Here is a 16,388-nt window from a genome sequence, read left to right as displayed (position 1 = left end):
ACATTCGGTGAGTTCTTCCTTCAGACACTGCCAGCTGAACATATGTTTCATTTGCGCAATACCAAAAATAAGATGAGAAAATCTGCTTGGCTTTCAATACATATATGAAACAGCCAGGAGTCTTCCCGACAAATAACGAATAGCCTGTAACACCACAAAGGCGATCAGTCCATACAGGCTTTAGCACAATGCTCTGCTGCAGTACGCAGAGGAGAGAAAAGCCCCTACAGAAGCTTCGTAGCATCTATAGAAGCTGCGCCGCTGCTGCACCCAATTCGTATGCTCTGCTTAACCAACACTACTCTCTGCATTTGTAGCTGGAAAATGAATATAAAGCTGAAAATGCCACAGAGCAGGTGTTCTGCTGCCATCGCAGCCTTCAGGTGGCAGCTGCTGAAAGGAGTGAGGAAAGGAAAAAAAGGCCAACTACACACAGTCGGATAAGTCAAAAGAACGGAAATGGAACTTTATTATTTTTTTAAAAAGTATTCTACAATAATGGCTCAGAATACTACCACAACGTACAGGGACAAGGCAGTGCTCTGGGCTATGACTGTAGATTACTCTAGTGTATATATATGTATTTGTAAGAGCTTAAGAAAGGTTGAAGCAGGGCAGTTCAACATTTCTTAAGCACATATGTCATAATTTTAACATTTTCTAGATCTCTCATATTATAGCAGGATTTATCAAATGCAATGTAGTCACAGAAGTCTTGCATAAATACAAATATCAGTACTTTACCTTGAATATTGTATATGATATAAATTCTGCCTTACCTTTAAAAAAATCTCCAGATCATTACGTGACCTGGGAGTCTTTCCTTTTCTTTCTCTTTAAGAGTTTTTAAATATATATATATATATATTTGCTATCATACATCAAAGTATATATGAATCCCATCATTTCTGTTCTATTTTCTGCAGACATGGTCTGAAACAAAATCACCAACAACTAAATCAAAAGCTTCCTGATTATCATAGGAAAGCCAAAGAGGATCTTTCCTCTCTTTTTGCGTTTCAGTACTAGTATTTTTTTAAACTTGTAAGGATTCTTCATAAACTAGAGGTCCATAGACCATTTAAAGCAGTCTTTATAAGCAAATGTACATACTCTGACATGCTTTTGTGAGGCAGTTAGTATCAAAATCCAATAGCATTTCTTACAGAACCATATGACTTTCTGCGATGCAGATATACATTTCATTTCTAAAAAGCCACAGTTCTTTTTCTACATCTGCTTTCATTAAATCCCCAGGATTCATTCATAAAACTGCTGCTGTTCCAAATGCTGATGCTGTTATCCCCTCTGTGGATTAAGATGTACACCCAGTCTGGTGACATCATCGTGTGGAAGATTGATAAGCAGGAAAATACCCTCCCCAAATCCAGATAGTCTTTTCTATCTCTAAATCCTCACGATTCATGTCACCCAACAGTGCAATACGATGAAGACACGTGTCTGTGCAGGCTAAGGGTCTTCTTCCATCAAAGGAATCTCTAGGGGGAAAAAAGAAATAGCATTTGATTGCTGATTGTACCTTCCCTTTTTACTTTTGCAGAGTATTAGTATTAGCAATTTGACCAAAAAAGGAATGGACATTGCAAAAATCTGACAAGACATATGGTATTGCCAGTTCTAGACCCACTTACATTCTAACACCCATCCTACTAAAACCACCCAGCTTTTCCAAAAAAAAAAAAAAAAAAGTTAGGCCCACAAAAACCTAAATGCAAACATCTTTTCTACTACATTAATCACTGAAACAGCATTCAGAGTAGGCAGGGACTTCTACTGGCATCGTAATTTCTCCCTCCTCCTTCTAGCTGTCCTCTTCCTCTTGTGATACCATTGAAAGTTAGTCCCAGCCCCATGAAGCAGGAAGACTTCCTTCACCCAGACCTTCACCCACACTGAATTTAGGACACTGGGCTTCAGCTCTTTGCCTAGTGACTTCTAGTGACAGTGGAGGGCAGGATCAAAGCCACTCCATGGAAATGTCTCCAAGGAAAGCTATCTGGCTTCCTTAACACGCTGAGCAGCGCACCATACAGCTCCATTAGAACTCAATGCAATGATACCAATGCATGCTCACGTTCATTTTAAATGCAGACAGTAACGTATGGCAATCCCCCTGCTCCTACATGGTCCTGTGGGTATGTTCCCCTTATGCTGTGACTCCCATGCCCATGGCTCGACGCATACATGCCCCAGACTGAACAGTTTGCTCTGTGCACAGACACTATGAGTTTGTTAATAAAGGCTGCTAATTTTGACTGAGTATGAAAACATGATTTGCTTTCCATTTTAAGAAGAAAATCCTGTTCTTTGCTGTAAAAGCCATGGCATCTGAGGGAGCTGTGAGCGTAGGAGTTGAGGAGCAGATGAACAGACCAACACAGGCAAGATGATGGTTGGCTTCGCTGCTGTACACAGGTGCTTCCTGACATTCCTGTTGGTGAGACTGCTGTTATGGGGTCTGGACAGGAACCTTCTGGCCTGGGGTTCAAATCCCTTGCACCACAGGTAGCAAGGATGTATCGCACACACAATGCTCTATGACCATGGAATAGTACGATTAAAAAAATGTCCAAATTAGGATGTGGACAAAAACGTGGAGAAAGGACAAGCAAGTCAGCTGGGTTTACTCCTGCTCTGACAGTACAAACGATGGCTCCTCTTTATGGACTCACTTACTGCACCTATGCAAGACTCACCATCTGCAATATCGATCCGCAGACTCGTGGATGCAGCCTCCCCGGCAGTGCTATGGGATACGTCAGTTCGATCTGAACCGGGAAGTGCTGCTGCCTGGCATGCCGGGGACGGGTACAAACTTTGGAGCAGTTCAGAGCAGCCCGACCTGCTGTCAGAGGTCTCAGACTCACTAGGCAGCATGTCTGTGATCCTGGGGCCAGGATAAGCGGGAGGATTCTGATCTTCTGTCTGCAAAATGTGCCCCTGGTCCGCGGTAGCCGAGTATCCGGGTGCTAGAGCATTCAAGCCGCTGCTTACAGCTTCATCGTAGGAAGGCAGCATGACAGGAACGCCATCCACCACCACAAAGTCGGGGTCACCCATGGAGCCCTCCTGGTTGCCTCTACGTCAAACACAGACGAGTTATGACAGACAGCAGGAGCACGTCAGAATCACCTCAGAGCTACTGCTGAACTTAAGCAAACACAGCACTGTCTAGTCATGCAAAATGAAGCTACAGGGTCATTAACATTCACAGAAACGCTTCCTTCACAGGTTTGCAAAACTTTGTTCAGGTTGACAGTCAGGGGGAATCTGTTACAATTGGAAAAATGAAACCAGTAACGTGAAGAACAGTTTGGGGATGGGAAGGAGAACAGGTGCTTGGAAGAGATAAGGAGCACCGTTTGCTGTGCTGTGCCCGGCAGGTATCACGGATATAAAATCACAGATGTAGTTCACCAGTCAAAAGTGTCTGAACCCCTGGCAAGATGTGTGCTAAAGCACAAAAGTGTTTACAGCCCACGTAAGCGGGCACTGAGATGACTACTGCTGGATGACAGGGCTTTGGTGGCCAGATTTTTGGTCTCCTTCAGGTTTTACTTTCAAAGGATGAAGGCTTCCTTAACCAGTACGCTAAGCTGGTTTCTTTTTTAAGCAAAACATTTCTATGAATTGGGAGGGTCTGTTAAACCCTAAAGTAGCTGTTTAGTAGCTAATTAAATCACAGTATAGTCCTAGCAGGAGGGAATGGGTCCCAGGACATAAAAAAAACTAAACAGGAGAGGACAGAAAGCTATTTCAATAAGCTAGACAAGTACAGGCAATAAAGCTATCTGTAGTGCAACCCATTACCTCAGAGATCTTCCTAGTTACTTATGTATATGTATACTACTCCCCATATACTGTATATACGCACGTATCTATATCTATATAAATTGACACATTACTTATATAATGTGTATACTTTTATGTACATATATTTATTTAACATTAAGATCACCAAGTCCTTTCTGCTGCATTGGCATGGAGACATATTTACTCTCATACAGCTTTTTTACTGCTCCTTTCTGCAGGTGGTAGAATAAAGAGACAAGAAAAAGCAAGTACAGGAGAGAAGTCACACAGTCCATAGCAAACTGAGCAGACTAGAAACTATAAAAAAGTGTAAACCCCAATACAGACCAGCTTTGCCTAAAACTCAGTATGCCTGCCTTTGTTTCTGCAGTTGTAAGGTGACGATAATAATAATAGTAATACCCACCTATCGGTCTCAGGAGGAATGCTGTGAGAGTCAGTGACAAATGCTCATAGCTACATGGTATTTTATACAGGTGTTTATGTAGAAGATGTTTATGAATTTTGGTGAAAATAATACTCATGAAGGGAAAGCAAACTTTTAATATAAATCTTTCAATAGAGAAAAAAATTTCTTTCTTAAAACTTACATTACTAAGCCTACAGTAGTTAAAAAATTAATTCCCCCAGCACCTGAAAATGAGTATTTAAAAATACTGTCAGCTATTTTTACATGCAGAAGCCACAATTCTCAGCAGCAGAGCTGTAATTACTCCCAAAGCGGATATGGCAAACTTTGCTTTTTTTTGTCTTCGTTGCAGAAAGGACTACTGTGGGGTTTTGGGGGTGCCCTTCCACACTGTGGTTCAGAGACTTTTGCTCAGAGCAGAAGGCATCTGCAAGGCTTGTGGGCCACTCCATCTCCTCAGCAACAGTGCTGAATGGGAAAACCAAACCAAGGCCCTCAGTCTGCAAAAAGTAGAAAACAGTACAAACCGTGGAAGGAAATGTGTCTTAAATTTGGTCTGGAACATCCTGGCTAAAATAACCAGTAGCAGTACTAATAAAACGCTGGTAGCAGTAAACGCCACTATTTTCCATGTAGTCAGGAGGGTCTCCTGGGTATTTGGCCAGGTTTGTTCTGTAACAAAAAAGCAATACAAGAGTTGTGCTTGATTATCACCGTTATTATTTTGTATTAAACCTTCAGCAATACTCAGAAGTGCCAGTTAGGACAAGACATCTTTTATATGTATGTTGTAAAAAGACACATGAACCCAATGCCATATATCAAAAGCAACCTTAACATTAAGCTGCCACAGGGGCTGGACCTTGCTTTTTCCCCTTGACTTTTTTTTTTGTACATGCAATCATGACCTTAGCTTATGTACACATAAAAATATCCAGAAGGTGTTAAAAATACAGATTTGAAGAGCTAACAAGTGAAATGGTTTAGGATCAGTCAGGATCTTGGAAACGTACTATATTTAATAGTATCTTAAAATCAATGTTCATCACTTAACCATGAAGCAGATGAAGTTCAGCTGGCATTACAGACCAAAAAATTTGCTCTAAAAAAAAAGGAATATAAGAGCATAGGAGAAATGACACTGCTGCTCTCGTACCTGTTTTGACACAGTATACTTGGTAGGAGGGGAACCACTCTCCGTACTGGCAGGTGATGTACTTGTAGTCGTTGGTGAGGGTGTAACCAGGATCGCAGTAGAACTCCACCACCGTCCCGTGGTTGTAACGCTCGCAAGGCCGCGGGTGGCAGATGTAGTCTCCATGACTCACCATTGGAGGTAGTGGACAAACTTGGGCAAATAAACAGAAAAGGAGAAAAAACATTAATGCCAGCAACTCACCGCTGGGTAGCTTCAGCGTGTCAGAATGCACAGGGCACCCTTCAGGCTCTCTGCGGGTTGGGGTTTGTCTCGGCAGTACCAGAGCACTGCTGCTGGGAGGCCAGGTGCCCAGCCGCAGGACGGATGGATGCACACACCTCGCACGTGGCAACGCCTGCCGAGGGGTCCCTTCTGGCTCTCAGTGCCACCAGCAAGCTCTGCTGTCACCTGCTTGTTTAAAGGCCCGACAGATGGGATCTGGGAAGTTTCCCCATCCTCTGGGGGAAGGGGAGGGTGAAAGGAGGACAAAAGGGGGCCCATATGCCCATAAAATGGCTATATGGGGATGGAGGGGGACAGTCAAAATAAGCAGAACCCCTCTCCTCATGAAGCATCTCAAATGCAGCTGTAACATCCTATTTTTTGTTTCATTAACATAATTAAATGGTTATATGCACTAATTAAATTCCTAAATACTTGCTTTCAAAAATAAGTTTGCCATCAACTGTGCTGCAAGAGATGCACAGCACACAGTGTTGCTTAGGCACTTACAGTCTGTACCACTGTAATATTATTAAACTCCACCAGTGTTATTTGTGTTTTGTTATCTCTGAACAGCCCAACTGACCTCAGCGGGACTGCTGGTGGAGAAAGGTCTTAAATGTAACAGAGGCCGAGTCTGTGTTAATTAAGTACAGTGGTTTACGTAAGGTTAGGTAAATAAGACAGAACTGCAATATAAACATGTGGAACTTTTATTGTAGACCCTGAAACAAGATGTCCTCTCACAAGGCTGGGCAGATGAACCTGATGGAGAACCGAGGGAGCACTCGCTAGGAAGCAGCGGCAGGGAACGCAGCTCGCAAGCAGTATTTTTATGAGAGGAAACTTTTCCACTGAGTAAGTGTTAGTTGATCACTATTTTCTTAAGTGCTTCTAACACTGAGGAAAGAAAAAAACCAACAACACCTACAAAGTGTAATGAAGTCTCAAATGGCTACATACTGACCCAAAAAGGACTTAAATTACTGGATGGCTTGGTTTATTTCCCGTCCGAGGCAGGAGCTGACCGGCTCAGCGCCCCATCTACAGGCTGTTCCCTTCCCTTCATGCCTCCCTCACGCAGGCAAGACCTACTGCATTGATTTAAATAATGAAAATGCCATCTCTCCGAAGAAGAATCTTCCCAGAAATTACAATTCAGCTGCTTCTCTGTGAATCTTGTTACATGAATAATGCATTTCATAAAAAAATACACAAGATATTAAATGAATCTTCAAGAGAGGCTGATTACAATGTGCAGCAATGTCTATTCCCCATCCCCTGGGGACATGGTTTTGTTTGCATTTTCACTGGCAAGGCTTAATAATAACTTGAAATCAGAGCAAGTAGCTCACATAAAAATTCACATCCTCAATACTCTGCATGCTTTCCAAAGTCTCTGGGCCCACAAAAAAAAAAAAAGAGTAATGCTTTACTGGGAAGTTAACTCAAGATTGAAAACAATTTTCTTAAGGCTAGGGCAAAGGTGTCGGACTCAAATAGTAGGAAAGCACCTTTTGTCCATATCAGGGATCATTCTTCCATTAAAAAGAAAACAATCAGTGAAAGCAACAATTCTGGCCTACCATAAGGAAACCTGGTATATTTTTATTATCTATGCTTAGAGCATGAGAACAAAGGAAGACAGCAATTTAAGCTCCATTGCAACCGAGTTTTGTCAAGCTACGGCAGGCTGCAAGAGATGTGTAGATGCCCAGTACCCTTCTAGCAATGAGCAAGTAGAGCACACCTTATCACAAAGAGCAACACTCAGAGAAATGAATTTTCCCCTCCAGCAATGTACCTGCTGCCTCAGCCCTAACCTCTTAATGTCATTAAGAGCCAAAGCAGCCTGCTGAATAAAAAAAAGCCTCAAAACTGGTGTCCCAGCAATGTGGATCAGCTCAGGAATGACACATTTCCAGGCAGATTAAAAACAATACACTGTGGGGACAACTCAGATACAGAGCTGTCAGTCTGTTTACAAATGGAGAGGCATCTTATAAAACCTGAAAACAAGAGCATCACTCTGTGTGGGATATATCCCCAGTGTTAAGAAAAAGAAAGAGTGCCACCCATTCCACTGACACCCTCCATATTTCAAGTGAAATGCTTTTGTATTGGTGCTGCCTGGAAACTTCTGCAAACATTTCTTCAATGCACTGCCGAGCATTTGTTACTAATTATTAGTTACGAGTCAAGTTTTAAATGGTCATACCTGCCAACACCTCTTGCATTAAATACTCTTACAACCAGCAGATGCAATGGAGCAGGTTTGAAAATGAGGGTGCTTAGCTTCACTGAAAACAGTGCTTCATTCTTACATCAGCTGGCTTCTCACTCGCTCACCACCTCCTGTGAACTTTACGTTCAGCCAGTTTCAGGATCTCTCAACAGTTGTATGGGCAAACCAGCCCCCGTGTACAAACAGTAACGCTCAGGTTCACAGCCTCTTTGTCCGAATCAAGTCAAATGAGATACACTACAACAGAAAATGAACTTGCTTTGAGGCAGTTCGTGGTACACTGAGTCCCTTTCTCAGCTCGTGCCATTCCCATGGTCATCCTGGCCCAAGATCCTCTGAAGTCAGTGGAAGGACAGCCATGAATTGGCCTTAGTTTTGATCATAGAAAAGCAAGATTATGAAAGTCTGGAGAGCTGCAGAACACCCTTGGCTCCCAAAGACAGAAGATTTTTAGTGCAGAGCTAGTTGTCTTACAGGGTCAGGTCTCTTGTTTATGCTGGATACCAGTGTACGACACTGGTTACACAGATTAAAAGGAATGTGCCAGATCAAATATGGAAGAAAACTCAGGTGGCAAACCTAAGCCCACTGAAATTTTCTAGGCAAGTTAAAATTCTGGCATTCCCAGTGATCAGCCCTAATTGTATTTGGAAATTACAGGCCTTCAGGCAAATGCATCAAACCCACAGAATGAAAACAGTTGCAAACTGATTAAAACAAAGGTGTCTCTGACAAGTACATTTTTACCATCAAAGCCAACAGCAGTATGAATGATAAATAATCACAGAAAGAAGTGAATTTTACTTCAGGAAGCTCTAACAGCTTAAAAAAAGCCCTAGGTACTACAGCTGTTCTTAAATATGACATCAAATGTTTACTACCAATAGCTTTCAGCATCTTCACTTTATCAGGCTTTTGAGACTGCAATGTGCCAATTACAACATCCAGCATAGATAATCCAGTAGTATCTTCTGATGACCAACATTAAAAGACCACATGCGTGTGTCCTTAACTTCGGAGCTTGTCAGAGGAGTGGACATAATTCAGGCAGTGTGTGCTCGTGGTTCTGCAGCACGTGATCCTGGATCTGTCTTTGCAGAGCAATTGGCCACAGGCTGTAAGGGGATTTAGAGGAACTTTACAGCTCTGCATTCTCAGCTGAAAAGTTTAATCGTTTTCAAAAAGAATGAACAAGTGTGTTTATATGGCAAACAAATCCCTTCTGGAATGCTCAAGACACCTGTTACTCAGAAAAGTTGAAGGGAAGAATTCCTGATTTGATGGACTTCCCTGCCTGCTCTTAGAAGCTGCTGGAGCCAAGGGCTCTCCCCTGAGATCAGCTATGGGCTTTCTGCTCTGACTGATTTTAAAGAAAGATTAGTGCTCTCAGGAAGAGCTTGAAACCTGGGGAGCTGAGCCTTCTGCTAGGAACACTGGCACATGCTGGCCTGGAGCAGAGGCAGAGGCAGGCCCACCCGGTGGCATGCCCCCTCCGTCGCATGCTCCCCCCATCGCAGCCTCTGCACTGCAACAGCCGCATCCCTTGGGGCAGGGTCACCGCCAGGGTACCACAGGCTGCAGCCACTTGCCCAGACACTGGAGGAATAAATGGGGTTCAGCCAATAATTTTTCCTATCCACTACAGCCAAGAAGCTTTTTAAACTCTGCCCAGAGGATGCTGCAGTAATTCTGCACTGTTGACACTGGAACCTTAGGAGGGAGAGAAGATATTTTGCCATTAGCATATTCTCTTTTAACACTGATGGCACAGAATAAAGATGACACATCATTTTTTAAAAGCCATTAGCAGAGAGATAACAGTGGAGTTAGATATTTACAGTGCTCAAAACCTTCTTTTTAGTCAGTTCAATGGCTAGTCAGTTTAGTCTTCGGTCAAAGTAGGTAGGAGGTAAATTATTCAGGTTTTGCCCCGCTTTTGTATGTGAGTGAAAAAATAAAAGCAAAAAAGCCTTGAAATACAGAGCACTTGCTTATAAAAAAAAAAAAAAAAAAAAAGATAGGAATAAGCTTGTTTTCCACCTTTGATTTTTTGCATAGTATGATTTTTTTTCTCTAGCTATTAGTCTGCCTTTCATGTAGGACATTAGTTGCTCGGTTAGCTGGGTTAGCAGAAAAACCCAGTGTAAGGCCAGCCATTACCTGTTTGACACAGGGATGGTCAGGGTTAGTGGCATTTGCACCTAATAAAAAAAACCCACCATGCCTTCCAAACACACCGTGAATGTCTGTCTATTGAGCAGACAGGGAGAAAAGATTAGGGTGAAACTTCCTAATGAGAAAGACACAGATAAAAACCTGCCAGTTCCTACATGCAGGGAAAACGCTGGTGTATCTCGCTAGATAGTCATCAGAGAGGTGGACACACTGTCTGGTTTGTTCACAAACTGGAAGAGAACAAGAGCTTCTCCTGACCCTCACTGGTCCTTCTTGTGCATATCAGGACACTAAGTAACACCAGAAAGCTGGACACCTGTCTTCTGTCTACTGCATTCCAACCAACGTTTAATTTGAGCCATGATTTACTCCATGAGACTGCAGAAGTACGAGTTCCAACAGGTCTGACCCATCGAGGGTAGCCTGGTCCCCACCTGAGACATTACTGGCTGGCTTCTGGGGCCTCGGTAAGGTTCCTTTTCCATACATTGCCTTCGGACAAACACATGCTTGCGTACAAATGATCTGAAAATTCTTTTTTTTTTTTTACAGGAACATAGAAGATGAAGATTATGTTTGTTCCTTTTCCTGCATCTTTGTGAACACTGTGTTAATAACACTTGGTTCCTTGGTTACCTCAGCGTCATCACCCTTCAGACCTTCAGAATAAAATAAATACTCAACCAAGAAGCCTTTCTCTCTCGCATACGTCAACAATTCCTGTCCAGTTCACCTGACAGACCTGGCCATTTCCACAGGTATTACCAGCACATGAATCACACTTGCACCACACAATACAGAGCCCTAATTTCAAGCTCCTCGTCCTCTCACACACACATGACAACACATTATAACACAGTCAGTATGGAGGGGTATGTAATGCCTATATCCTATATTCAGTTCATGGAACACCGGCATTACAATCTTTCACAAAGGAAAATGCTTCTTAATAGTTATGAGTTTGTAAAAAACAATCACACAAAAAGAAAATAAATCAGTGGTGTTCAAAAAAAGGTAGCTGTTAGATAGTTGTGGATTTTTAAACTCTGAAGACACTATACTGTTTAGAGAATTTGCTGATTTATTTGTTAGCCAAAAAGATCTCAAGACAAAAACCGGTAGACAAGAATTGGTATTTCTAGTGCAATATCAAATAGGGAAATGCATGGGCGAAAGGGGACTAGATGGCCAACAGGACGAGGAGGCAAAGGAAATTACTTCTGCACTTTAAATATTAAAACCACTATTTCTCTATTCTATACTTAGATTTAAAATTCATAGTAAAAAACAGAAGTATTTTAATTCTAAAATTGAAAAAAAAATTCTATTAAGTTGTCAGTATGGTAAGCGGGATGGAAGAAAAACTGTTGGATGCAACCACTCATATGCAGTTGAGAGCTTGAAGAAGAAATCAAAAGATTTGTAAAAGGAAGGAAGTAGCAAACCCAGTTGCTTTAGAATAAGCCCTGTTAAAACATCTCAGTCTAGAACAGCTGCTTAACAAGAATTTATATCTAATGACACTCTTCAGAAATGGAAGCAGAACAGGAAGCATTACTAGAGTAACTTTTCATTTATCATGCGTATCGGCTTAACAGTATCTTAATGATACATTCCTGTAACAAATGCTGCTGGCATTGTGAAGGGAGACTTAGTGCCTATTATAGTTGTACTGGAACACTGAGAAAAACTTTGAGGCCACTGAATTTGTGTTTTGAAGGTGAAGACATGCTCTGAGGAACTTTTCTGATTGCTGAATCCCACAGCAAAACAACAGCACCAATAGTAATACCAGAATAGAAAGTCTGATGGAAACAGCTCAGTGAGCACTAATACAGAAAGCCTGACAGTAAACATGATCTAAAGTAACAATGCTGCAAGATGCTTGTTTTGAACTCTGAAGTTGCCAGTGAACTTATTTCTTGAAAGCCTACAGCCAGAATTATTTAAAATATTGCTAGCAATTTCCAAAGTCTTTTCCATCTTAACCTTTCTCGATTACTTAACCTTCACAATGCCACTTAGATGTTTTCCCCTGAAAAGACACCTAACAGTTAAGCAACCTGTTCTCAACCATTCAGCAATTCCATGTTCAAGGAGCTAAGAACATACCTGAGGTCTCAGGACTCCAAGCTGCTTGCTCTACCCCTAGCCAAAAGTAATTACCCAGGGTAATTCTAACTAGCTGCAGTAGCCAGGTAAGCCTTTCAATATGCACACAGTGAGAAGCACTTTTCACCTTCTACAACGTGTGAAATGAATTGAATAATTAAGTTTTTAATGAAAAGCTGCTTCTCTGGTCTAGCTTTGACAAACACCATCTTGCTGAAAATTGCTATCACTGACACCAGCTGTATGAGCTTAAATGAAACAGTATAAAACTAGTTGTAAGCCTATTTTAATAATAGTTGAATATTAGATGATTCCTAAGTGGAAACAGAAAGTGATTTACAATGACTTATCATACACAGAGCTTCCTTGTTACTGGAGTTACACATTGCAAAGCCCACTTTGCAGTTGCAGTCAGCTGAGCTCCTGCAGGAGCATCATGCCAAATTCACACTCATCCTCAACAATCCTGCTGTTCCCAGCACACCTGTGAAACATTGATCTTAATACCAAAGGCTTTAGTTTCAAATGCATTTCACAACAGATATAGGATGAAACACACCCCAAGTGATCTTTCTCCTGTAAATTTTAAGTTAAAAAGTGCAATTTTCATTTAAACCACAAAAATTTATGAGTTTGCAGCAACAGAGAACTAGGTGTTCGTTTAGCAAGAGGCCCATAATTACCTTTAAGGAATTGTTTATACTCATTATTCACATGGGAATGCTTGGACCACTGTGATCTCATTTACAGCAGATTGTTTTAGCTTTCTTCATCACTTGCTTCTAGTTTTGTTCCTTCTTTTCTCGTGAGAGTTTGACTTTATGATTAGTAATGGCCTTTTTAGGACTCCAAGGAGCAGATGCTGGGGGCTGCAGAGACACCTAACAAGCAGGAATCGGAGAGCTTCAAAACAAGCCAAGGCTTGGGTATTTGACTGGCGTCACAGTATAACCTCAGACCTGGAAAAGGTCAAAGCACTTAGTAGAAGGGAGGTAGAGGAGAGAGGAAGAGCTGTTGGGAAATTGGCTAAGAAAATCAGACAGATAGAAGCACCTAACAGGGATGTCTGAAGAAGCCAGTGATCACTGTGAGCTGGACATAGTAGTGTTTTTATGTTATTTTAATCCCTCTTCCTCTAATAGCTTTTTCTTTTTTGTTTATAAGCAAGAATCCCTTGAGCAGGTGTGGTGTCGCCTACACCAGACACCAGGGATTGACAGAAGGAATGCTGGAACAGACAAGCCGTATTCCAGGGCTTAGCTGAATGCTGAGGAAATCAAGCTATACCACCTGGGAGAAGGAAAAGCACAAGGTCCCCTTCCCAGTGGAGTGCTACCAGGAAAAAAATAAAGGTGGGAGGAAAACCAACAGGTCATCTTAGCACTGTAATACCACAAACCAGCTTACAAGGCTAGGAAGGTGTGGAAGAGTATCGGCTTCTGGTTACTTACATTTAGTTATCAAGTGCCTCCCTATGCTGACTGGTGACACTGCCACCCTTTAAATATTGGGTTTTTATCTCTGGAACTGAACAAACTTACACAGTGAGTAGACTTCCTAATGCATAGAGTCTGTAGCTACAGTTCCTTCCATTTGTGGAAGATGTTCTGTGATTGCCCTGTTTTGCCAAATTTAATGAACATGTCCACAAAGCACAGAAATACTTGATTTCCAGGTAGACGATGTAGTGTGCTTTTCCTTTCCGAGGAGCCCTGCCAGGTACAGTCAAAGATTAATATTATAAACAGCCCTCAGGGAGAAATTTTGTCTGCTTTCGCCCACCTAATCCTCAGCATATTTAAAGCACTGTGGATAAAACACTACATGCATCTGGCAGCTAACATGGAACTTCAGGGCTGAAATTATGGCTCCATAAAAAAGTCGGGATGTCTGGCTGGTTCTGGAAATGCTAAGGAGTTTCTGAAAGGTGGTAGAGCAGGTGTAAAACAATGATTTACTGTGACAGTCCTGTGCATCAAGCAGAAACAAAAGACATAAAAGAAACAGATTACAAGTTGTTGTTCTGTTGCTTTCTTGAAAAACTATGAACAGTGGAGAAGGCATCTATTTCACTCACAGCCAAGACTGAAGATTTCTTCAATGCAAAAGAAGAGCAGTCACTTAGAAAGAGAATGGTATTTGTCTTCTTCAAACAATGTCTTCAACTTGGAGACTGTTTTCTAAGCCCCCCCATCTCATAACATCAGCTGTCAACCCCCCACTTCTGTGTTTCATTCTGTCTCAAAATCTGCCCTGGTTGTTTTTCTCTTGCACTTTGCAACACACCTGCTGGAGTTTAGAGACTGGCTGATTATTAAGCCGTGTCCACAGAAGATGATTTGTCTGCCTAGTATTTCATGTCACCATGCTCTTTCTGAATTAAATAATTTTCCATGCCTCTTCAGCTGTGGGTAAAGGTGTACAGAAGAATTTCAGCATTCCCCAACAGGACAAAAATCTAGATATTCCAAATCACTATAAGCAGCTCCTTGAAGTGTTCAACTTCCACACTCATACAGGGTGGCTGGATGCGTATTGTTTCTGCACTCGTGGGTGATGAATGAATTAACCGTCTTCAGTGCAGAAAAATGCAAAATTACTGACTGATTTTTTTTTTTCTCTAAAGAAAACTATCTTTTTAAACTTCTTTATCACACTTGCTTTCTGCAACTTAATCACCCCCAGGGTGAAACACTATCAGCCTATTTCATCCTGTGGCCATCATGGTGTTTACACCGATGCAGAGGTGTTGCCCAAGTGAAGGTGCTTACAAATACCGTTGGCTGCTGCTATTTGAGCATTTACTGCTGGTTCTCATTCCTGAGTTGCAAGAAGTATTGCTGGAGGCAGTGAATATATTCTGAAATGCCACTCTAGTCAGAGCTATTAAAACCAAGGCTTTCAATGCCTCTTATGTTAACATTAACTCAGTTAACTTGGATTACCACTTTGGCAGTTGAGCAATATTTAATTTATTCTCCCTCTTGCCTGCAAGTTGAGTAGCTGTAAACACAGAACAGAATCCTGATACCTACCTCCCTTAATTTCTTAATACCACAGTGCTTCATAAATTGCTTGTATTGCTGCCCTCCGCTCCCTCTACAGGATTTTTATCTGTTGGAGACCTGCTGCATCAACAGTACCTTCCCGGAGGACACACATCACTCTGTCATGCTGGAATTTATCTAAAGCCTCCTCAGTGTCAACAAAGAATCACAGAGAGAAATCCATTCGTACCGACGGACAGCATCTCAGGCTTAGGATTGCTTACTTTATTGACCCCTGAACAAAAACTGATTGCAGGCTGACTTGTATCTTTTTTCTCAGTGTACTGCTGTATGTTCCATCAAGAATTTAAAATACTTGAAGGGCATAGTTTATCAAACATAGAGCTCGCTGTCAATCACCGTTTATGGCATTAGCAATTGTTATATAAGGATGAAGGTTTTTGAAGCTTTCCTTCAAAGCATCCTGTGTGTAATTGGTTAGAAAGTTTAGGCTACTTTGTTTTGAAATACTGAGCAGCTATGGCTTCTCACCTGTAATATCACCTTCCTCCAGTGCTCTTTCATGCTCTTAAATTTCTAGGTTCTATGTCAGAATTATCAGACTCTCTCTGTTGAGTGTCTGTCCTTAGGTTTATGAGAAGAACCATTTTAAAGCTCTGTCCTGTATTCTTGCCTGTCTTTCCAGAATATTTTTTTAATTTGTAGCATACTTTGCTGGTTTTGGTTTTCATATGGATAACCCCCTTTTAGTCAGAAATTTCCTGGTGCTCCAGGTAGGGTTTTTCTTTTGGTTCCCTTGCACTTCTGGCTTTGTTGTGCAGTTTTCTTAGTTCCTTCCTTCCCTTTTTCTTCCATAGCTTCTATAATTTTCAGGATCCTGTCTGTAACTGGTGGTTGCTTAGCACTGTATCTTTTCACCTCCCCTCACAATGCAGTAGTTTTATATACCAGAGTTCTGAAATGTCTTCAGTTTTCTTCTATGTTTTCCCTCTTCGACTCATCAAATATCCCCTTTGAAGTTTGTTCCTCATGTTTGTTTCATTTTAATTTTGAACCTACCTACAAAAAGTTTAAATATATTTTATTTTACATTCCTTCAAGCTTAACCTCAGCTAGAGAACCTGTTGGTCCTAGCATGTCGAATTAAGTTTTGATATTGCAATATATCTGACTTCCTGCAGGACT

General features: G+C 41.5%; 1 protein-coding gene and 1 long non-coding RNA gene across 4 annotated transcripts in view; one reads left to right on the top strand and one right to left on the bottom strand.

The window, feature by feature from the left end:
- Nucleotides 1-16,388, top strand: part of LOC130157577 (uncharacterized) — a 42,142-nt gene that overhangs the window by 14,185 nt on the left and 11,569 nt on the right. The window contains exons 3-5 of the long non-coding RNA XR_008824941.1: nt 6,386-6,521; nt 10,370-10,550; nt 10,636-10,841. This is a non-coding gene — a long non-coding RNA (uncharacterized LOC130157577). The remainder of the gene's footprint in view (nt 1-6,385; nt 6,522-10,369; nt 10,551-10,635; nt 10,842-16,388) is intronic.
- Nucleotides 440-16,388, bottom strand: part of SUSD4 (sushi domain containing 4) — a 74,333-nt gene continuing 58,384 nt past the window's right edge. For all 3 annotated transcript variants that reach the window (XM_056357380.1, XM_056357381.1, XM_056357382.1), the window contains 4 exons: nt 5,400-5,591; nt 4,771-4,915; nt 2,718-3,100; nt 440-1,499 (listed from right to left, as the gene is read on the bottom strand). In XM_056357380.1, the coding sequence (XP_056213355.1) occupies nt 1,471-1,499; nt 2,718-3,100; nt 4,771-4,915; nt 5,400-5,591 (749 nt within the window). In that variant the 3' untranslated portion in view covers nt 440-1,470. The remainder of the gene's footprint in view (nt 1,500-2,717; nt 3,101-4,770; nt 4,916-5,399; nt 5,592-16,388) is intronic.

This window comes from Falco biarmicus, chromosome 12, assembly GCF_023638135.1.
Source record: "Falco biarmicus isolate bFalBia1 chromosome 12, bFalBia1.pri, whole genome shotgun sequence".
NCBI lineage: Eukaryota > Metazoa > Chordata > Aves > Falconiformes > Falconidae > Falco > Falco biarmicus.
This window is presented reverse-complemented; position numbering and strand designations above follow the sequence as displayed.